General features: G+C 35.5%; 1 protein-coding gene across 1 annotated transcript in view; it reads left to right on the top strand.

Annotated features, from left to right (window-relative positions):
- The window catches only part of CSMD1 (CUB and Sushi multiple domains 1), a 1,203,943-nt gene that overhangs the window by 222,220 nt on the left and 957,090 nt on the right, over window positions 1-24,633 (top strand). Inside the window, exon 2 of the mRNA XM_013299736.3 lies at window positions 4,506-4,722. Coding sequence (XP_013155190.2) covers window positions 4,506-4,722 — 217 coding nt within the window. The remainder of the gene's footprint in view (window positions 1-4,505; window positions 4,723-24,633) is intronic.

Raw genomic sequence — 24,633 nt, 5'->3', positions numbered from 1 at the left:
TGATAAAATTACTTTAGTACAGAGAACAGCTATATAAAGTACAACTTTTAAACTTTGAAAAAGAAATATACTGGGCATGATAAAAGTCAATAAGATGGTTAAGTGCCGTAAAAAGCATCAGTAAGAACCATTTGTATGTTTGCTTTTCATACAAAAAATTTGTGGAGCATCAAATGAACCTAACACATGGTAGCTGCTGAACAAACACAAAGAAGGATTTTTCATGTTTTAAGAATCCCTCTAGAATATGTGAAAGATCCTATTAGTTAGTATATACTCAGAGGATGACTGGACAAGTTCATAGAAAAGAAATCTATCAAGGGCTATTAAACACAAAGATGAGGCTACTGGAATGTGTTCCTTCAAAAAAAATCCCTGTGATGTAGATCTTGAAGGGGAGGGAAATTTTCTGGTACAGTCCTTGTTCCTCCTTTGTCTTGCTGTTTGAGAATAGATGCTGCGGTGAATGAGCCTTTAATCTGGCTGAGTGCAGCTATTCTTATTTACTTCCTAAACTTACTGTAACTCATTAGAATCTACTTTAAAGAATGAGGGAGATATGATCTTTCTAGACATCTCTTAGCCTCACTACTAGCTGCTGTGTTCCTCTGTAGCTGCAGAATGGAAGGTAATGCTCACAGTTACAAAAAGAATAAATGTGACTTAATTTTCATAGTTATAATTGTTCAAAATATCTTTATCATCACTGGTTTTACTATATTTAATTTTGGCACATTTTATAGTTTACTTGTTCAAAATACATCTATCTTGCAAAAACTGCTTTCTATGTAAAATATGTATATGTATACATTTACATCTGTGTGTATATATATATATAAATGTATCAGTTATTCACAGAATACCTTATGAATTACGAGAAGTGGTTGTCTTTTTGCTTGTTTATTGTAGAAGCATTTGAAACTTGGAAAAAAAATCAATAAACCTGTACTTTATTAGTTTTAATTATTAGATACTGGTATAGGGTTCATATTTTGTGAGGTTTATTCAAAATCTTATGGCAAAACAGTACTTAAATTCTACTGATTCTCAGTGATTCTGCCACTTACATGGCTCAGCATTTAAGGCAAAATTGCAGTGCTTTAAGTTTTCTTGGTGAGCTGTCACTTAGGGGTCATAAGTGAGAAATGTTGAGCCTGAGCAGCTGCAAATAGGGCTGGTATGGAATATGCAAAAAACCTTTCTAAGATAAAATAAGGCTGAAATCAGTGTAAATCATTTCCAACTGTAAGGCAAGAACATCAGTTTTCTTAAATTATACTTTTTATATCATAAACCTAAAATAGCTGTCCTGAAATATCTTCTTACAGACAATATATGACAGAAAATTAATACTAACAGCATAGTTTATATTCATATAAACAATGATGTGGTTTCATAATAATAAAATTTTGGCAGTCTGATACACCTTTAATGTTAAAATAGTTCATTGTACTGATATTATACTCAATCAATGACTGCACATCTTGTGAAAAACATTTATTTTTTTTATTTGACACAAGGGCCAGAACTAAAGTGAATTGTGTGGGTAGATCTTTTCAGGGTGTATTCAGTCTACATTCTCTTCTGTGCTTACATTCATCCCAGTAGAACTAACTAAACTCTGCTGATATTAATATTATTTTACTATTTTTTTCCAGTATGTTCTGTATCTTTACTTTGTTGACACTTCCTACTATTAAGGCACCCATAAAACCCAAAATATTTTTAATTAATCTCATCAGTGTCCTCTTACAGGTCTGTGGTTTCTTTGCAGTTAGAAACTGGTTTTTTTTGTGAGATAATGCATTGTCAACTCCTGTCTGATTTGCTGTCAACTGTCACCCTTAAGTCTCTTCATTCCTGCTTTCCAAGTATGTCTTCCTATACCGAATCTTTTATAAGTGATTCGATGCAGAATTTACTCCTTGGCAGAGGTGTAACATTTGACAGTTCTTGGGGTTTTAGATGTACATATATTGACAAAATGGGTATCATACAGTTAGCAGCTGATCCTTTTTTCCAAATACTGTTCTGTTTAACATGCTTCATGTCTTAACTGAGCAGGGACAGATCTAGAAGGGTGTTAGTTTTCTGGGCCTGCACAGCTTTTAGAGTGTCTTTGGGTATGGCTTAGTTCAGAAGCAAGATCCTCTTTGCAGTTATCAGTGTGCAGCAATGAGATTGCTAGGAGTTAACTGTGTATAAATTTCTTCTAGGGTTTTTTGGGGGGGTTTACTGAACACTAAGTAAGTATGTATTTATATATATGCATATAAAATGAAGAGCAAACCTAAATAGCATTTCACAGTTAATCATTTTCCTTTATGGTTCTCCTTTACCTCATATTTCTTGGGTACAAAGTGAGTAGGCAGCATGTTTATGAATAGTTTCAGAACAGGAGAGCAAAAGCAAACTGGAGAAAGAAAGGGCTATGGGTGGTAAGATATGCTTAAGTTAAACAGTGGTAAAACATGGGCTGCTTCATTTATCATTAGAATTTGTTTCTTTTCCAAGAGAATAATGCACAATAGCTTGAATCTACAGTAGGGAGTACGCAGCACCTTTTGGAATAAGACTGACAGTTTGCACTGACAGTTGCAAATACTTCTGTGAGTAGCTAGCAAGTGCCTCAGTAAGGAAGCTGCTGAGTTGTGGTCATTTTGGGGGTCAGAGGGCTCACTTATTACCACAGCGATATTCAATTTTACCTTAAGCCAGCTGTAGGGATCCATAAGAGATTGGGGAGGTAATTTGTTCATCCCCCTGGAAGTCAGAAAGGTAGTTAATATACTGCATTTACGTATGTAATTATCTACACCCGCATTACAAATTTCTGCTCCTAAAAGGTGCTTCTGTCTTTAATAGCTTTTAGATGAACTGCTTGATAGCTCTCCTCTTTCAAAGCAACCTTTTCACACCAGAGTGGTAGGAAAGCTGTGGTGTAGCACGGCTTGCAGGGGGTACTTGATTTACACAAACCAGTTTCTGGATGTTGAGACATGAGGTAGTTCATTAGAGTATTAGGGTGGTAGGCTGTCACTGTAATTTTCTATTTTCAGAACATTATTCCTGCATCAATTAAATTGTTTTAAATGGCTTGTGATACTTGCAGGATATTTCCCTGATAGCTGTAGGAAGAGGAATAAATGCAAAGCATCTGCAAGAATGCTGGCAAGTTACAGTGAACATCACAGAGCTGAAACTTTCATGCTACATTCATGGTATAACAGGTTCCCTTCTTCAGGAATGCTTAATAATACCTATGTTTTATTAAAGTGATATGAATCCTTGGTAGATATACTAGAGAAGGTTATTGTGTTAAAGGCTTCCTGAATCCCCATAGCCTTTTTATCTCTTCATTAGATTTTTTGTTATATTTGAAATTTAGTAGAAAATTATTGGTTATTAGTTCTTTAGTTTTAGCAGCAAATCCCTTTTATTGAATTCATTTTATTAAGATTTAGAAACCTCCCACAAGCATTTGACAGCACTACTCTGAAAGATTCAGCCTCAGAGACCCTACTGCTGGGAAGTTAAAAGTAAAATTGCAGCCTGAAATACTTTCCTGGTTTAGGTATAACAATAAAATGCTGGGATTATACTTGTTCTGAAGTGCTTAAAATGCATGTAGTAATCCAAGCGTTACAGTGCACAGAATGTCCTTAAACTTATCTCTGTTCAAATATTTCATTAATGATTCTCTCCAGCTCTGAGCCAGTACAACTGGTGTGTGTGGGATTAACAAAATCAAGTAGGAAATTAGCAAGAGTGTGCACTGTAAGTCAAGGTTTCTTGCTGAGGACTTCCCCTTAATGTTCTACCATACCCTCACATGTTCTGTGTGATGTACAAACCAGACACAAATTCCTGCTGAGTAAACCCTTGGTGTTATTTTTTAAGAATCCTGGAAAAAAAAAAAAAAAAAAAAGAAAAAAAAGAATTTATACTTTCCTGATCACATTATACATGGCACTAAAAATGTTCTACCACCGAAATTTTGCTGTTTTCAAAGTGTAAAAATCTTAATGTTGGTTGCAACAGAATGCGTAATAAATGTGTGTCTACATTTTGCTCTCTGTATTGAAAGTATATTTCAGAACAGCCAAAAATCTAATACTTTAGTATTTATATAAAAACTTTATAAATGGCATTCACCAAAAAGCTATGAACACTCTCTGGCATTAAAACTGTCAGTCTGTTGAATTTATGGCATCAAAGCTAATGCTTAAATTTCACAATTGGATGAATAAGTCATACATTGTTAATACCACATAACCTGAAATTATGATTCATTGCATAAAAAGATGGTAAGTGTCTCAGAAAATCCAGCGATGGGGGTTTTGAATTAAGAGGGAAAAACTGTATAAATGCAATCTTATGTGCTGTTTGTATTCTAGAAAAAAATACTATAAAATTAAGTTTACATATAGTTACTCATGTAAAAATACATACTGGGGGAGGCGGAAGAAACACTGAAATACATACTTTCCTGTGTTCTTTTTTAGGTCAGAACTGTGGAGGCTTAGTACAGGGACCAAATGGTACTATAGAAAGCCCTGGATTTCCTCATGGTTATCCAAATTATGCCAACTGCACGTGGATCATTATCACGGGAGAACGTAACAGGATACAACTGTCATTTCATACTTTTGCCCTTGAGGAAGATTTTGATATTTTGTCAATTTACGATGGACAGCCACAGCAAGGCAATTTGAAAGTGAGGTAAGGTACCTTTTTTCTTCCTTCATTGCTTTCTGCCACTCTTTCTCTCCTGAATATATGTTCTGATGGTACGCTACAACTGCATGTGTTTCCTTAATTCTTCCCCAGCCAAGGGGATAGCAGTGCTTCAAGATCTCCCAGCAAATTGTGTTGGTCTGAGTTTCAGATCTTCATGACCCTAGCTTGTATATCAGTAGCATCAGTCATACTTAAGATTTGCACCGTTTGAGGTCAGTTTTGGTAAAGGCCCTTGAGGACAGGAGTATCCCATGTTGCAATAGCTTAGTTTTATTTATCTGTCCCCCAATGGAATCCAGATTTGGCCCGGTGACCCTGTCCTGAAGGCATCTGTCCCCATGTTTTGAAAGCTCTTTCTGAGATCATGCTTTACCTTTCTACCATGCCTACAATATTTGAATCAGAGGATGGGTATGCTGCTTGTGCTAACAGTGCCCCAGGGTCTCTCACCAAATGTGCCACAGAAGAGCTGGCAGGCGATACAGTAGTTTGCGAGAGGCACAATCTCATTAGTGAGTCTGGAAATGCTTGCCAGATTAAATCCTTCAGGTGACTATTGCCTGCCTTACAGAGGAGTTGAAGTATAAATTGCCAAAAGTGAAATTCTTCTCCATCTCTATGTAAATAGAATTATTAAGCAATTAGGAACCTTTAAAGGTTAGAAACTGGGGTGCCTTATATGTCCAAATAACACTGAGGTTGCAAAGAGGCCTTCTGGAAGCTTTTTGATCTTGAATCTTTTCACAGCTTCGGATTTGGGTGCATTATTTTCATCGGTGTCTTGTTTTGGGTTCCTTAGTCATTTGCTGGATCTGGACTGCAGAGCTAGAGACTAGACATTGCTTTTGGTACTGCTCTGTCATTTTCCATTCAGGGATGAGGTTTATGGAGTACTGTAAAACACTGCTGTCAGTTTTGTCTGATTACTCTTTTACATGCTGCTGATTTATATTGTACTGTTAAAACAAATGTGGGAACATCACCAGTTTGTTCCACAATTTAGTGGGTATCTTGTCTTTTTGACAAGAACAGTGTTCTGACTGTTTGTTGACTCAGTGCAAAAAGTTTTGAAAACTGTGGAAGGTAGTAGATAGGCACCAATGCTTGAGTTGCACAGTGTATGTGCTTCATTTACTGTACTTAATTAACCTTTAGTATTTGTATCACCTTTATGCAAGGATTAATACTTCATTTTCGGTCAAATGCCTTTATTATTTATAGCTAACAGTCCTGCTTGTTTTGCACTAATCTGTTAGTAGAAAATTGTTTCAAGGAAGAGCACCAACTGATAATCTGTGGGTATCGGCATAGAAGACAGAAATTCTAAGTATGATCTTGAAGTATCTGAAGTCATCGTAATTGCCACTGATCTCAGTAAAACAAGTATTTAATTTCCAACTTCCAGCAGTGGAGCAGATATTTTATTTATCTGTGCTTGTATTTACCAGTTAATTACCTTCATAATTGGTGTTATAAGGAAAAAAAGCATTTGTTGGCTTTTCAGCATTCAGAGGTTAAAAAAGCAGAATTTGAATGACAGTTTTCTATTGACATGTCTCATACTCTTGTGACAGACCCTTTGTTGCACAAAGCACATTCACAGGTGTACCCCTCTACAATTGCACATTTCAAGACAATGCACTCAGCAGATACTGGAAAATTATAGTCTTGTTTTTTTAGCTGACAGCATGCAAATGCAAGAGAGCATCTTGGGACTTTTGCTTGAGGGTATGCTCTTTTTATTTCATACATAAAAATACTTTACTAGATTTGGGGTAATTATATTTCTTTAGCCATCATGCAAAATCTGGAGTTTTTCTTAAAAATAGCTGTCACAAACTATAATAATTAAGTAATATTCATCTCATATTTTATATAGTATTTTTCAGCTGCTAAAGCAAAATTGGATAAAAATGAACAGTATGTTCAGCTAGTTTACTGTGCTGCCTGAAGGACCTTCTTGTATGCTAGATGTGCACCGGGATACTTTCACTATATATATTTATTATAAACCCAAAGAAAATACAAAAATATGTAAAACACATTGAAATGCTAAGGCTTGTTTTAAGCTGTTTGTGTGTGGGAAGAAAAGAGAAACAGGTAGTTGTAAGATATATGTGAATTTCAGTTAGTGCAGTATTAAGGAATATATTGATTTAAGGGTTAAATTACACATAATAGTGATTTATAGGTTATTGTATGCTATGTTATGAGGAGGTTGAGAAGTAAGATAGTAGCAGCAAGAACAATGTAAACAAAATATAAGACATTAAAAAGTGCTATTTTACAATTTCCTATTTTTCTAAAACTAGCATTCTGTCATTCTATATAATTACTCAGATCTGTGGTCCAAAATTGCTCTTAAAAATTGATGTAGTTGCTTTATTTTTATCACTGTAAAGTTCATAGAACACAAAAGAGGATTTTTTTTTATTTTTATGTACGTGTATATACACACATATATACATACGTACATATAGATATAGATACAGATATACATATCAATATAGATATAGATATAATCTGGGAGAACATAATCCAGGAGTGTAGCATAGGCTGGGATCTACCCAGGTCAGGAGCAGCTCTATGGAAAGGAACCTGGGCGTCCTGGGGGAGAAAAAGCTCCATACGAGTGAACAGTGTGCTGCTGAGGCAAAGAAAGCCAACAGAATGCTGGGTTGTGTCAACAAGGGCATCACCAGCAGAGAGAAGGAAGTCAGCATCCTGCCCTACTCAGCACTTGCCACGCCACACCTGGAATAGGGTGTTCAGTTTTGGTCCTCACTAAACAAGAAAGATGTGGACAGGCTGGAGAGGGTCCAGAGAAGGACCACAAAGATGATCAAAGGACTGGGAAGGCTGCCGCATGGGGAACGGCTGAGAGAACTGGGTTTGTTCAGCCTTGAGAAAAGATGGCTTAGGGGGAGACCTCACCACCACGTTCCAGTACTTACAGGGTGGCTACAAAGAAGATGGAGACTCCCTTTTTACAAGGAGTCCCATGGAAGGGAGGAGAGGTAATGGGTACAAGTTACCCCTGGGGAGATTCTGACCGGACACAAAAGGAAAGTTTTTCACAATGAGAACGATCAGCCGTTGGAGTGATCTCCCCAGGGAAGTGGTGGGTTCCCCAACGTTGGACAGATTCAGCTGGACAAGGTGCTGGGCCGTCTTGTCTAGACCGTGCTTTTGCCAAGAAAGGTTGGACCAGGTGATCCCTGAGGTCCCTTCCAACCTGGTATATTCTGTGGTTCTCTGACTTAAAAAAGTGAATATATAAGTCCAATGACACTGTTTATGATAATGCTTTGTAGGATACTGTAGTCTTCATTGTATAAAGAAACATGAAGTTAGATAGTTAATTTACTCATATATTATAACCAAAACAGATGTCTAAGTTCTATGTTATTGAAAAAATCCCCCAAACTTACCGTAAGTATTAAGTATTGCATTATCAGTTAATGGGGAAAGATTTCAAAACACAACCAAATTCTAATTAATCTAGGAAAAGATGTAGAATGTATTTTTTGTTTGCATTTTAAATTTTAAAGTTGTCAGTTGCTGTACACAGTTAACTATCAGCATGCACATTTCATATGGACAAAACTCTTGTGGAGAGGAGATGCAAGTATGGTGCACAGAGGCAAGAAAGTTATTATTCAGTTGTATTTCTTGGGTATTGTTTCCCTAAGCAAGAGTTGTATTCAGGAGTTCAGTGTAGTTCAGGTGCTAGCAAATATGTATTTTTATTTTTTTCTTTGTTTTATATATCAGATATAAGATTAAATGTTAATATTTTAAAATAGAAATGAGAAATGAGTCAACAGGACACAGGAAGTAGGCATACAGGCCAGCTCTGAAGAGACTCAGTGTATAAGCATATGTGAATTGACAAATAGAGCTATTGACTTCTGTCCTGCAGATGGATACATTACCTGACATGAGCGAGTGAAATTCAAACCAGACATTACAAGAGTTTATGGATTTCAAAAGTCATTTCAAGGCTGGTTGTACTACGTATGTATCTTCCACAGCTGAAAAGAGAAAATTTGTATAATCTTAGCATAAGTCTTGTTAAAGTATATTTTTCCTGGATGCAGTATTCCTAAATAGGGGTTTCATAGAGAGACGTACGGAGACTGTAACAGGACTGGGTAAACGGAACTGCCTGTGTCAACAAAATGTCTGTTGCTGAAGATGTGAGGTGGGGTGTAAGTGGGGTGTTAAGACCTTGAACTGTGAACCTTACAAACATGGTGAACTGAGACTTCGTATGTGCCATTGTTTTCATCTCAGTTTATGGGCTGGGATTCCAAATTTTTTAATGTCAAATACAGTTAAATGCTGTAATCTCTGTGTTACAGTGTCTGTTGATAAAAGTTACCTTTTTAGTATCACACTCAGTTAAGGGTTAGTTATAGAAGATCTGTGCAGTATTCTCTGGAATACTCTTTTTCAAATAATCTTTCAGACAGTCCTGAAAAACTCTTTAAAATGGATTCCAAGTAATTTTGGCTTTTCTTACACAGAAAAGCTGCTATTTAAATTATGTACACTGATAGGAAGATGGAAATGTACAGACATGAACATTTTTTGTTGTGTGTATACACAACTGTGAATTATTTTGGACATACATGATATATATTATTTGGAGAGTGATTTTAAAATATCTGCTTGCCTTCATGGTTTCTCAAGCCTTTTAAACATCATTTAGTTTACTGTAGCCTAGGTAATAATAAAATAGATTCTTCTTGTTATTGCTCATAGTAATCAGTTGAAATAAACATTCTTGTTTTAAAGGAGCAGTAATGCAAATGATGGAAGTTTTTAAAAGAGCATGTAATAAAATAAAGCTTACGGAAATGTTTGTGACAAACTTATATACAATGTGTGTTAAAATAGCAACATTTCCCTTTGCTTTCTTGAATCATGTAGAAATAAGAATTAAATATGAATTCTTCACAGTATTCACTTCTTGTCTCCAGCAAGCAATAAACTGTATGTATATTCTGCACTTCATAATCCAAGCACAGAGATAAAAAGTGTTCACTGAAGTTAAAGTTTGGGCTCCTGTTTACTCTTAAACCTCTTTCATCTTAACAAACCAAGATTTTGCGTGTATTCAGCACATTTTTAAATTTCATTTTTGTTTGGTTTTGTTGGGTTTTTTGGTTGTTTATTTGTTTCTTTGGAAAGAAAAATTCTGTCTGCTCTCCAGGATCAAGAGAAGAGTGAAGCAATAAGGGGGCGACTGACTTTTCTACAGAACTGTTGACACTGCAGAGGAAGAGTGTTGTGCAATTTACAGTTCTTTTTTTTTTCCCACCTTCCCCATTAAAACATCATATATATTTTTTTAACCTTTTTATTGCACATAATTTTGTACAAGTTGATTTCAACATACAGGATTTGTGTGTGTGATTTTTAGAAGAAAACAGTATAGGAATGGGAATAGTAGCCATCTTTTTTCCAGTTGAAGCTTACCTAGAACACAGCACAAAGAAAAAGAAACTGAGCTAGTGTTCAGATTTGTAAAACAAGATTATTGAATAATTTCAGCAGGTTATTCTGGTATTTTGTACATCTGTAAGAAAAGGAAAACTATCATTGTATGATTATGCAAATTGATTACTGAGATCCTGCCAGGAGAGATGCCTGTCAATGACTATCATTCCACTTTTAATATTCAATCAGATTTCTCTTGGCTTTCTCACCTATTAGAGTATTAGGAAGAAGGAGTCATTTAGAGTAGATGGCTAAAATGTGATTCATTATGTATCACATAGCTATTTTAGGAAAGGAAGGAAACTCTGACCTGATCAGCTAAATGCTGACTGATAGTTTCTGCCAACAGCAAAAAGAACATGCAGTGGAAGGAAGGATAATTTATGTGTGTAATACTAGCAGCTTTAAACTTATATATAGCAATTTTATTTTTCGACAGGTAGATAAAAGGTAGAAATTCCATTCCCAAAATTTTTAACTTCCCAATTCAAAATCTTAAGCTTGATAATTTTGTTGGCCAGCCTATATATTAAAAAGATTTAACAAAAAAATTATTAAATATAAAGTTAAATAAGGAGTCTGCTTAGTAACAAGTTACTTCACCAAGAATTATAGGCCTATTAATTACATGTTTTAGGCTGATACTAAATGATGGTCAACTATAAAACTATATAATACTTTTTTTAATAAAACCCCGTGGAGTATTGTTTGAACTCCCACCTAAGAAAATCCATTTCATGTGTAAGGAACCATTATTTCTTGGAATAAAAAGATTAGATTCATTTAACAAGGTCAAAGCAATGCATGAATTTATACCGCAACATTCTGCATCAGTTGCTTAAAGCTTTTATAATATAGTTAAGTCAGCACATTTTTCTTTTAAAAAATGAATGTGACACTCAGCGTAATTAAAATGTAGCTCTGCTCTATTTCATTGTCCTTTGTAGAGGTAGATCTCTTTTTTGATCTGTTACTGGTCATAGCACATCTTCAGAGAATATGCAGTTGTTGCTGTTCTGTACTTTTCAAATTGGACCTGTACAAGTGACAGAAGTGATTTGGTGCAGTTGTTTGTAGTGTTTCACCATCAGAAGTATTACTAATAAGGGACTCAGAAGGGGAGAGTTGGGATGTGGCTCCATAAAATGTTAATTTCTATAGTTTTAGAAACCTTAGCATGTATGTAAGGTAATCTTACTCTTCCATAGCTATACAACCAAAACTGATTTAAGGGGCTAACAAATTGGTATATACACACCTTTCTAATAAAGTAGAGAAGCATTACTTAGTATTTAAAGATACTTCATAGTAGACTGCTGAGGAAGGTAGATTCTTCTTCATGAATAGCTTCTAGGTGTTTCATATGATAGAGTAGATCTTTGATTTCAGGTAAGAGGGGCACATTTGCCTCCCTTGTTATTTGTTATTGCATATGGAAGTATTAGAAATAATTAGTTATTCAGCTTGAAAGAATCATATTTATGATCAAACTAAGCCAAACACCTATGCATTCCTTGATTAGTTATTTTACAAAACAGAGCACCTTGGGTATCCATTATCTAGTATTTAAGCTACAAAATCACAGAAAATTGCAAGTTGTGAGTGTGCATATGGTTGTATACGCACCTGGGTTTTGAAGAGCTCAGTTTACATCTTTGCTTTACCTGAAAACTCAAAATAAGGTTAAAATGTTACTTCATTATTAGCCAAGTATAAGAAAATTGTCTTCACTGCTATGATATCTGTTTGATGTGCAGAGGTAAATCACATAATTACAATATTTTTGGGAACAACTTCAATTCTGTCAGACTGATAAATTTGTAGTCTGCAGAAGGACAAAGACTTTTAAGATTCTTTTGAACACCACTTAGTACATAATTTGGTGTTTCTTGCTTTTTCCTTTCATTTGTGATGGTTTCTGAAGCTCCTAAACCCCCCAGGATTTGACATAGTAAAAAATACATACATCTTGAAACTTTACTTAAATATGATAAATTCCCATAAGATCTTACATGTATTTTATTCTCAAAACTCCTTAGGAATAGGGCACTAGAATCCATTGAGAATGCAGATAAACAGTTTGGGGAATTACAGCTCTTCAAGTTCAGGTGCATCTTAAAAAGTCTTTTAGTGTAGCTTGCTGATACAGTTAACACCAAAAATTTCAGACAGCTTGCTGACTAAACAGGTCAGGTGATTACATTAACTTAATTCCTGGTTGTGTAAGGCATTTTTACTCTTAAATACGTTAATTTTTTAGAGTGAGGGCAATTGCTTACCTTTATTATCTATCACCTAAACATGTATTACACATACAGTGTACATAAAGCAGTTTTCTATCAGTTTTTCTGCATCTCCCATCTTGTTCAAAAAGAGGCTCCTTTTTATGTTAGATGATAGGGGTTCAATCGACCTAATTATGTACAGATGCCCTGCTGATCAGTGTCCCTAAATGCTGTATACAATGACTATTACAACAGCTCTTGGTCAGAGATCAGTCAGTCTGGCTGCAAACTAATAATTCAGTTACAAACTTTAGAAAATATACAGCTGGACTCCTCAGTGGGAAGAAAGTCCATTTGTCAAAATTTGCCCCCTTTTGAGATCTGTTACTGTACATCCTTACTGTAAGATTGTTCAGAATTTCTATAGAACTGATAGATGACTTTTTAATTAGTACATATAACCTGTGTGCTTTGAAGAAATTTTGACTGCTTGTTTGTTTTAGAGAAGAAAAAAATATCTGTTAACTGACGGAATTGAAGGAAAAATTGCTTTATAAAATGTAATCACTGATTTGTTGCATTTCTGATGCAAGTAATTAAGTTACTCTGTAAATCATGTTCTCTTACTGTCATCTGGTAATTACCTGCTTGTCTTAACTGAGTCTTGTAATTATTGACTGTATGATCATAGGCCAGTTTTGTGTCACTTGGTGCCAGACCAGGACATTGTGATCATGGGACAGATGCAGCATCATAAAAGTTCAGGCATTTGAGAGGAACTCTGCAGTCTCTCTACTCTGAATTGCTGCAGTTGAAATTCAGCTCTGTGAGCCAGTCATGTACAAATAATTCCGCTTGTAAAACAAATTTTGTAGACAAACATTCTCATATTCTTGCAGTTTCTGATATTACTTAGAGACTTTCCTCAGGTGTCATCCTGTTCATATTCACAGAAGCATCTGCTGACATTATTAGGGGCTTTAGTTTTTGACAGTGATGTTTTTTCACACTTTAAGGACACTAAAATATAATTCTGCTGAAGTCCCAGGTTATTCCTGCGCTCATACTTTCATTTGAGGAAACCTGTATGCCTATTATCTTCAGTGGACTCAATGAATTTAGTAAGAGAACTAACTAGTCAGTGGCTAACTGCCTAGAAGTGCATATAATGAGAGTGACACTGATAAGAAGAGAAGTGAAGGCAAATTTCTGCAATCGGCTCAGTGCCGACGTGGCAGGGAACAGTACCCTTAGAAAACTTCTTACTGTTGACTGTCTACTCTTTAAATTGATTTATCAATGTTCTTTTCCATCTTCAGACCTCATTTATATGTTGCTGTCTTTCAGCAAAAAGACAATTTAAAATAAAAATAAAATTCTTTGATTATCTCCCACCCCTGCAACACACAACTATGCACTGTGTTTTTCTTTGCAGAATCTGGTGTGACCACTGTCACAAGAGAACAGCAAAATGGCAAAGAAAATAACAGATGCCAATATTAGACTGCATGTTTGTCTTAGTTGCTAAGACAGGCTAGTTCTAGAGGCTTCTGAAGTCAAATATGCATCATAAGGCAATAATTTAAAAATATGATTAATTTTAATACAAATTAATAGACACTTTAAAAATCTGTTTAATATTTTTAATTTATTGAGATAATTATTTAATTCATGAGTTAGACAAACAAGTATGTTATAGGACTGGTGGGTGAGAACATTAAAGTTAAGTTTAATAGATTTTGTTTAGATTTTTGAGATACAGAACAGCAAAACACCATTTAAATTCATAATTAAAATAATAAAAAACAGGGAACACGATAATCCCATTGATCTAGAATAATTCTTATAAATAAGGTTCTTTGAAATACAGGTATTAAAATTTCCTGTATTCAAAACATAGCCTCTTAAATAATGCCTGCAACAAATTCCTTGAAGTATGTGTGTGTATTTGTGTTTATGTTTCAAAACAACTTTCAGCTGATCATACCTCTCTTAAAATAGTACAGTGAGAGCTGAATTTCTTTTATTTTTCCCATGGATTTTTAAAGCAACTTCCAGCACTTTCTGTGGCTTCCATTGTGTTTATTTTGTTTAAAGTAGATTTTATCTCTCCACTTTCCACAATGAATGAATCACATTAGGATTAAATCACCCTTTCCTCACCCCTGGAACTGAGCTGTTATTTACTGTTTGGGCAAGCAAAAATTTTCATATTTATAGGACTCAGAGACAGAATAACAACAACATTGTGGGGTGCATGGGGTGAGGAGCTGAGAGCTGAGAAATGATGATGGAAGGGAAGAGAAAGTGGGGGATACCAGAAGCAATGTGTTAAAAAGATTATAGGTATGCTAAACTGTGCATTAAGGCACATATACCTAATTTAACTCCTGCACTTAAGGACTGTAATTTAGTATAAAAATTGCCTCTCCACCATACCTGCTGTATGCATCAGGTAGCTCAGGGCTGGTTTTGTTCTTTGTCATTGCAGAATATATGTCTGAGCAACTAATTTTGATACAAACAGTATGAGCATGAGGAATCTGGTGGTAAGACACTGGAGCAGGTTGCCCAGAGAAGTTGCAGCTGCCCCATCCCTGGAAGTGTTTTAAGGCCAGGTTGGATGGGACTTTGAGCAACCTGGTCTAGTGGAAGGTGTCCCTGCCCATGGCAGGGGGGTTGGAACGAGGTGGTCCCTTCCAATACAAACCATTGTATGATTCTACGTCTTGTAGTAGAGCAGATGTGTTATCAATGACAAGTAGGAATTTTTTAATGTAAAATTGTTGATGGCGACTTACTTACCTTTGATACATCTTTCAACTGAAATAGCCAGCAACGGGTAGGTTAGGGAATTCACTTGAGAGGTACAGAAATCCCAAATTAATTTCTTGAGTTACCTGATTAAAAATCCTTTAGGTCCAAGATGTTTCTAAGTGTACGAGTTTTTTTTCTGTAAGAGTGATATGAATATGTATAAGTGAACAAGCATTTTTCTAAGTGAATGAGTGCAAACCATCTCTTGAGTTACAACTTTCCTGTTGCTTGCCGAATGATCTAGTCTAATGCTGCCAAAGGCATTGTGAACACTTTAGGTAAGTGAGCTTTGGAAGTTGAGAAGCTTGTATCCAAAGAATCTCACCAGACATTTGGAGTGGCAAACCCTTCATGAGTTTACCTTTCTGTTCTGCATGTTGATCTACTTTTCCTGCAGAAACAGACGATTAATGTTGTCTACCCTTAGCTAACATCTTAATCATTCTCAGCTTCCTGTGTAGTCAATAGAGAAACAGGCAGTTACAGAGTAATTGTATCCAATTTCTGTTACACATCAATTTTATGTTGAGATTGATTATACTGAAGAGATGGTTATTCTCTTCATAGGCCATAAAGATTTGATTGAGTATATTCTAGAAAAGATTTTTCCTGTAAGCATGGAGCTGAAATGGGCATAGCCAATGCTTTCCTGGTGGCTCCTTATTTTGAAGGTTAAGTGCAGTATATAAAGAATACCTTGGAGAAATTCCTGGCGCAGTCTTTAATCTAAGGAACCCCATTGTATTGAAACTCTAAACTAGAGTATATGTACCAACAGAATTCGGTAAACACTTCAATGCACATCAGAATCTGCTTTTTCTTCTTTCTTCTTCCTCACACTCCATTCTCCCTAATCATCATGAAGGACAGTTTTTGACTTACATGCTGGTCACTATGTAAAAACAGGTGGAAAGATTTTCATGTATTCTTAAACTATATATTCCTTTTCATGCTAAAAAAATACACAATCATAAATATATCTTATTCACCATGCAGGAATAATCTTATTTGTGGTAGGTGCTGGCCCCTAAGTGGAATAGGCAGTTGTAATGTGTGTTAGAATGAAGTACAACTCTACACACTGTACTAACTCGGAGCCACTTCAAGGGGACCTCCACAAAAACACATACCGAGACATAACCTTAAAGGAGAAGTTCATTTGTATGGCGTATTCTGGTTTTAGTACAGGCTTCCAGGAAAATGTTACCATCAGATCCAATCAAAGAAGATGAGTTTTGCAGTTACTAGTCAAATGCAAAGCTGTATAAGATGTTCTTATTCTCTATTTCCCTTTCTGGAGGCATTTTCCACCTTCACCAAGAGAGATCTGAGCAAATGCAGTCTCTAGACAATATAGATATTTATATACAATTTACATAAAGAGTGGGTTTTACTTTTGTGATACATTTTTAAAAAATCTCTTACAGAAACAGAAAGCAGGTGGCAACGTAAAACCTGGGCAGCTTTTTTCTTTTTCTGAACCTCATGCTTACTGCATTACATTCATTATTACTTCTGTTAAGTGAATCAATTTCCTAACTTCCATCTTTTTTATTATTTATTTTATTAGAAGACCGTGTAAAAGTCAGTTATACCCTTTCCAGGAAAGTTTGTGCCTCTTTTCATATCAGATCCATTGGTGTCGTCAAAATTAGATGAGCTTCTTAGGGCAAGAATCTTGTGTTCTGGCAGCTTTGTTAGATGTTACGTCCACCTCCAGTATGTTTTGATGTGTTTAGTGAAGAAACAGGGGATGGTTAGTTTAATGTGAGACCCCCGTTCTTACATTTGGTGCTTTTCTGTATGATAAAAGAGAGTTTGTAATAGGTGAATATGCAAGTTTTGCGTCAGGTGACCTATTAGGACACAACTTGTTAAGGAGGAATATCTTAGATACTGAGTATTTCAGACTGATACTATCCTTTACTAAAAAAAATTAACATTTGTTGTTATATTTTTGAGAGCTTCCCTCAGAACCTTTCTCAGGAGGGAAAGCTAGAAAGGATCCTTGCTTCATCCCTAGTGATGAAGTAATGAGGTGGAGATTCCCAAGTGAACCATGCGGGGATTTCCCTGGACCATATGTTCGCAGATTTAAGGTAGAGTCATCCTCTTGTCTCATAGTTTATGAATTAGCCATTGTAAAATTTATTAAACCTTCCAATTAAAATACAGGGTTTTTCTTTACATTTAAGGTGCCATATCTCAGAAAATTAAAACAAAAACTATTCTGTGACAATGAATGTAATCATTTGTATATTTTTTTAAAAAAAATCTGCCTTAATTTTGTCATTAATGGAAGATGGTTACACATTATCTAACAACAGAAATTACAAAGATTATTCACCTTACGGTGGTGGTGGAATACTGTGGAAATAGTTGATTAATAGCATAAGTTCATGTAGCAAGAGATGAAGAGTTACAGAGGTGTTATGTAAAGCAATCATAGTTAACATTTATAAAACAGAAAATTGTTTTAAAAGGTAAATATTCCTTCTTTATGACAGAACTGCTGACTAGAAAAAAACGATGATATTAAATGAAAATATGTTATAAATAAAGTCCAAGGCATTATTACTTTGAGGAATTAATTCCACAGTGTTTTGGTTAGAGTATAATTAATGTGTAATATTAGATATGTGAGACAAACCAAGTTAGAAAATACCAAGGGTAGCAGTAAACCTAACATCATTTCATACAAGTTAGCCAAACCACAGTGTTGGGAAATAAACATTTTAGTCCATATTTGCACATTTAGTTTTTTATATCATGTCTTGCAAAAGCTGATATCGGCCAACAAATAACATAGTAAAGTAATTGGATTGCTAACTTTTGTTTGAAAATGTATTGCCATGAAACAATGAAACCAAGTAATGGTGTATTGTGCATACATCAATCATTGCATCAACCACTTCTATGCTGCACATAATTTTATTTACTAATTAAAGTAGGAAAGAGTTTAAAAAGTATACTTCTTTCTCAGTTTTCCTTTTTCTTGAAAGAGGTAAAGTACTAAAAAAGTGTTTTAAGAAAAATAGTGAAGGATCCTTCCTTGAAATTTCAAACATAGTCACTGAATAAGGTTAGCATCTCTGTACAGTAAAAGCGGTATATATTGCTTGGAGGTTAAAAATTAAAGATTGAGGAGTCATTTAATAAACGTTCCACAGTGTACAGAACATGAGGCTCTGTCTGTCCTCCAAGAAGAAAAACTCTTCTCCCCCAGTCATAGCTTCATCTTTTTTCACTGTAGAAATCATGGAAAATGGATGAAACTGAGAAAAGGCTCCCTTTGCTTATAAAGATAAAAGACCAAGCCATCAAAATTTCCATTGTGCGCTACAAGCATGAAAGAGCAAATCGAGCATAGCAAGTAAACACAAGGATCATGAATAAGACTTTTTGTTTGTTTGTTTGTTTCATGTTAATGTTTTAGGGCCTTTAGCCAAACATTCTAATGTCACGCTGTGTGAAAAAGATGTTAGTTTCTCTGCTTGCTGTGAGATTTTCCAAGTTTGGAAGAGGTTGCCACTAAGAAAAAAAAACATGATGAAAGAATACATTAGTATGAGTAACTCAGTGTTCTCTAGTGAGGAAATGGAAGCAAGTTATTTACATATTAAAAAAAAAAAAATATACTCCAGCAATGAATGAGTATCTAATATCAGACTGAAAAGGGACCAACTTCAGGCGCATGCATGGGAAGTTTCCATGTGAATTTCTTACAATGTAGACAGTTATCATAGCATTTAGTGCGCGGTGACCTAGCAGTACTTACAATGAAATCTGTGAATAGAAACAAAATTATGCAATTGAATTTTAAACTTTATATAAGTTAAACATCTTATTAATAAAGACTAGGATAGTGGATATTAAATGCTGCTTTAGAAGAGGTGTGAGTAAGACCTTGTAACAAAAGTAAAAAACTGTGTCTTCAAGGAAATGTTCTCAGCTCCAGTTCTGGATTGTGCTAGCGGCTGCACAGCAGTGACAGCAGTCAAAAAGGCCTGAAGAGCAGTGTGACTGATGGTGCCACTTTCTGCCCATAGTAAAGAGGCTCCACAGTTGGTCTGTGTCTGGCTTTTTTTTTTAAATCCAAGGTTTCCTGAAGTCTCCATCTACCTGAAGAAACCACATTTGTCTCAACTTGGAGTTTAGATGTAACCTTTTATGTTTTACCTATATTTTTTTCTTAGTCTTACTTCAGATTTCCCACCCATGATCTTCCCACGTCTTCCAAAATAAAACGTGCCTCATGCACTTATACTGATTTGTCATTTTTTTTTTGTTGAAAGCATCTTTTAAACATGAGTATTGTGAGTCAGCGATTGAGAAGATTTGTGAAAGCCTGAAAGTATACATTTGAGTGGACACAAACTTGGTCTATGAAACTCTGAAAATTATTACCAACTGTGCTCTTCTTTGTAATTCCAAGAAACCTACAACCAAAAACCAAACAAACTCTATAGACGCACAGGATTTGTCTTGCAAAGAGTTAGAGAAGAATAAAGTATATTATTGCCAAGCTAGGCTTTCAGAATCCATCTTTCTTTGAATGTTTACTGCAATTGTGACACTTGGGAGGAAATGGAAAAGCCCCAAACACATATGCAAGGGACAGTAAATGAACCGACATATGTATGTTGACGTGGATCTTTGGGAAGGTCTAATTTAAAGCATACAGAGCATTTGAGGAACACTTCTTCTGCACTAAACAAAGTCAGAAGAGAAGGATTCCATGGGAAAAATAGAAGGCCACAGCCAGGAATTCTGAATCCTTCTTAAAGCGCTGCTTCTGAAATCCTCTTTTTCAAATAGTGTGCTTCTCCCACTCCTAAGGTGAGAAAGAGCAGAGGAGCACAGGAACGGTATGCTATAGTTTTCATGGGACTATATTATACCACAGATCACCAAAAATACACAATGCCAAAGAAACTAGAAAGAGGAGATGCAGTTCCTGTGGATTTAGGTAAATAAATAATTTGTGCAATTATTGAATTATATATTTTAAATTTTAAAATAAGGCACTAATTTCTAACATTATAAAAAGCAGCACAGTGATTGTTTTATAAAAGCCAGTTTTCAAAGCTATTCAGCAGATTTGGCAGCTTTTTACTAACTGTGCAAGCTTGCTTTCACATTATAGTCTTGTCCTCATTTATTTTTTGTTGCTACACCCATTAATCATAGGTTTTCTCATTCTTTTCATAAAGGCTTTGTGAAAAGAAAAGCTTGTCAACTTTAGCATTTCAAGATATAGAGCACAGAAAGGAAAAGTTACTTTAATATTATACATTCTGTAGTTATTAGTACTGTTCCACTATTGTCTCTTTGTCTGTGTTTCAAATTCTCTGTCTTGTCAGTGACGGAGAGAGGATTTTTTTCTTCACTCAGTCTAAGTAAATCTGTGCAAGCTTATAAGCACAAGATACAGCTGATAATATCTTCTTCTCAAGAGGCGTGTGTTAACACATTCTTGCCTATAAACTTTAATTTCCTATGCTCAGAGATGTTGCTCATGTTTGGGAAGACTGCCTAAAAAGAAGGATGAATATGCTTAGTGAAAGCTGTAGCTAAAACTATTTGTCTTGTTTCAGGGCAGTGATATTGTAGTAATCACTTTATGACATTAAAATTGCTTATTTTACTTATTTTGCGTATTTAATATAACTAGAAGCATTTGACATCACATTGTGGAAGTGAGTTATGATGCATACTGGTACAATATTGGTATGCGCAGAGTCTTGAGTTGCTGAATATACAATTTGAGGTTTAATTATCATAAGAAATGTATATAATGACCTTATTCTTGATTTTTCAAGTGGACAGCTGTAAAGATGAATCCAATAAAACATCTTTGCCTGTTTTAATAGTCCTTACTGGCTGTATTTACAGGCTGCATTGATTAGTATGAATATTTAATAAACTGTATCCATTGCAGAATTGAATTAAAAAGACTTCACTTTTTATTATATTACCTCTTTCAAATTTTATATTTGAAATCACTTAATTGTTCAAGCATTTCAGTAGTTCATAAAACTGTATTTAATTTGAGAAAAAACAAATGGAGAGAATAACTCCATTACATGTTGCAGGGTGTGCTACATTACTTAGTAAATGCACCTAAAAAGCCACATGTATCAGAAATCCAGATCAAAGTTTCCTGAAATACACTTAGATTAAGTGGTATTTCAAAAAGCAGAAAAATCTCTTAGGAAGTCTCTTGCTTCTGAGAGCTGTCTGGCTGACTGATGTTTTTGCTTCAACTCAATCACGCTGAATTATGATAGAATGAATGTGAAATTTCAATCTTAGAAGAAAACAATTAGTTAAACTGAGTTAAAATGAGCCCAACAGTTTTTTTGTTTGTGGAAAATAGTGTTTTTATTAATAGGTGTTCTCTTGCTAAATGCTTTAAAGTTCAGAAGATTGTCAGAGGTCTTTGAGTGGAAGTTATAGAAATATAAAATACTAGTACAGGCAAGTACACTCGTTTTGCTGTTCCTGTATCATGATTTCCGTATCTGTAACATGAAGTTGTTTTCCTTTGGCAAAAGTGCTCTGAGGTCCTGTTTCCAGAGTGTTCATATTCCTTTGTTGTTTTCAGAATACTCTTCAGAATGCTAGGTCTGCAAATCTGTATTTTCTGAGCATCTTTTAACTTTATTTATGCTTAAAGGTTTTTAGAGCCTTGGGACCATAATCCAAGGGAAGCAAGCTGCCAGCACATGTGGAGCTTCCACAGCTTGGCACTAAGGCAGTCTAGTATGTGCTAAATCAAGTCTTTTGCTTGTAATTGTAAAGACAGATTCAATGGAGGCAGCTGTACTAACGCTAAAGTGACGTTTATGGGCAATAAAAGACACACTTTTGACGTTACACCTCTTGGATCTTTGAACAGAGGAAATAAAGTGGATATAGTGCAGTAAGTATATTACCTCACAGTGAACGAATACATACAGCAGAGGCATTGGGGCAGGCTACAATGTGTATTTGTGTATAAGATGATGAAGAGACAAGCATGTCACTGGAAAATACCATCCCATTGCCTCAGCAAATCATGGAAATGTTCCTCTGTCGTGCTACCTCTTAGCATTAGCAGTGCCTCAATATTACCAGAAGAAAGACTTCATAGCAGAGCCAAAGCTTCTTTGAGGCCATTAAGAAAATAGGTGAATATTTGGATCTCATGTTTTTCTTTTCTTCCACCACAACTATGTCAACCATTTGTGCTTCTTGTGTCTCATCTAAGACAGCTGATAAGAAATAGAGATGCTATGAGACTGAACAAGCCCTCAGACATGCTGGATGTAGCCCGACTGTCTTGGGTTTGACTGTATGTTTTCTATAATCCCAAAAGGGCAAAATCCTTTTGTTAATTACATCAGGTTTATGCTGGAGTAAATTTCAAAGCCAAGTTCAGAGTGCAACTTTAAAGTCAACTGATACAACTGAAGTTGATGTGGATTTGTTTGAAACAGTTTTGAGAGAAACTTGGTAAGAAGCTGTCAGATCAGCTTCTGCAAGCATAAGGCTGGGAAGGAAACAACTGCATGCAAAGCATGTCATAAAATGCCACCAATGTTTTCAATCTTACGCAATAAGCACATTGGATTCAGGGATTAATTTTTGGACTGCATTATTGTAAAGACTGAAAGAAGTTCAAGATATAAGGTAGTTTAATCACTCAAATTTCTGCTGTCCATGGTGGCTAAAACTGTAACCTTCTAATGTAAAAAATGTTGTGGACAGATCCTTAGAGAAAGCAGAATACTCCCCCCCCCACCAAATAAGAAATGACCAGCATAAAGCTAAAACCTTTCTCACAGGAATAAAAGTGGTTTGGTATTTTCTGTGTGGACTTCATATCGGCAAGGAGAAAGGGGAGCTGTATATTTCTTGCAGATCAAGGTTATCTCCTGGCATTCTTTTACTGTGGGTAGGGGAAAAGCAGGCTGAGGAATAAGGCAGGAATAAAGAGAAAATACAGGCTGAGGTCTACAGCACAGTATTCGTGAACTCCTGGCAGCACCTGTTAGCCTTGCTTGATTTACCTGATTACTGCCAATCACCTGTTATGAAACCCTTTCAAATTCTTTATCAAAATGGGGAAGAAAATACTGGTTCTACTGAAGTTTTATTATTTAAGACTTATGTGCTGGTTACAAACCCAAATTACTAGTCTTCTCTGAACTGTGGACTAAGGGAAGTACTTTAACTCAGTTATAACAGCACAAGAAATAACCCAAATGGACTCCTTGGACTTGTGTCTTTAGTTCTCTTGGAAGAAGTTAATAAACAGGATCCACAAGTATTCAGATTTGGAGATTCAAGTTGGTTTCCTCTGGCACTACAGCGGTGGCAAATAAGTGATCTATTGATCCGTGGTGGGGTTTTGTTCCCCTAAAAGTTAGCATCCAGTTCTTTTCAACTCATCATACTTAAATTACTTTCTTGTAAGTACATAACTTACCTTTTTTTTAGTAGACAAAAATCAATAAAAGTTTGAGAAATTAGTCTCTTAACTGAATTGGATAAGCATGACCTGGTGCACAAAACAGAATGACAGAGCTAATACAAAGGCTTTGTGGTGAATTGAATAACTGTACCAGTAGATTTAACTTTGATTTGAATTACAAGCATTTCCACAATGATTTCACTGGCTGATTATTTCCTGGATGAGGCAGGAAACAAGGCAGCTTACATGCTCATCTCCTAATTTTTAAGTGAAATCCATGTGTAAGATAAATAATGAAATACATTACATTTGAAGTGTCCAGTTTCTGCATGCAGAATTACATTGAATAAAGCAAATCCTCCTTTCCCACTTTAATCCATTTTGACTTAAATCTTGATCATGTTTTCATTCCTCTGCTTGGTGCTCTTTCTACTGTAATTGAGTTATTTTGTTCTTATATGTATTTTGTTTTTTAGGTAACATGAGTCTAGACTAAAACCCAAAGTGTATAGTAAGCATTTATTTGTCTCCTTTACGCTTGGCTTCTTCTTATTTGGGACAAATTTCAGACTTCACTGATTCAAGCAATCAATCTCCCTTGACCACCACAAAGTAGAACACAAAAGAAGTAGAGATTGATTGTATGTGATGATATGTATGACTCATTTGCCCAGAGAACTTGAGGTATGGTAAATAGCAGTGTGACTTTAGAGCATTCGCTACTCTGTACTAACTAGATAGGTAAGAATGCTTAGTTTGCTCACAAGGGATTGAAGATATTAGTTCATTCTGCCCACATTCAGCACTGGCACCATCATGTCGCCATGTGATGAGTAGAGTCCGATCTGCTCTACACGGCTTGTCAGCGAAGGCAATTAGGTTGTGCTC

This window comes from Falco peregrinus, chromosome 7 (genome assembly GCF_023634155.1).
Source record: "Falco peregrinus isolate bFalPer1 chromosome 7, bFalPer1.pri, whole genome shotgun sequence".
NCBI lineage: Eukaryota > Metazoa > Chordata > Aves > Falconiformes > Falconidae > Falco > Falco peregrinus.
This window is presented reverse-complemented; position numbering and strand designations above follow the sequence as displayed.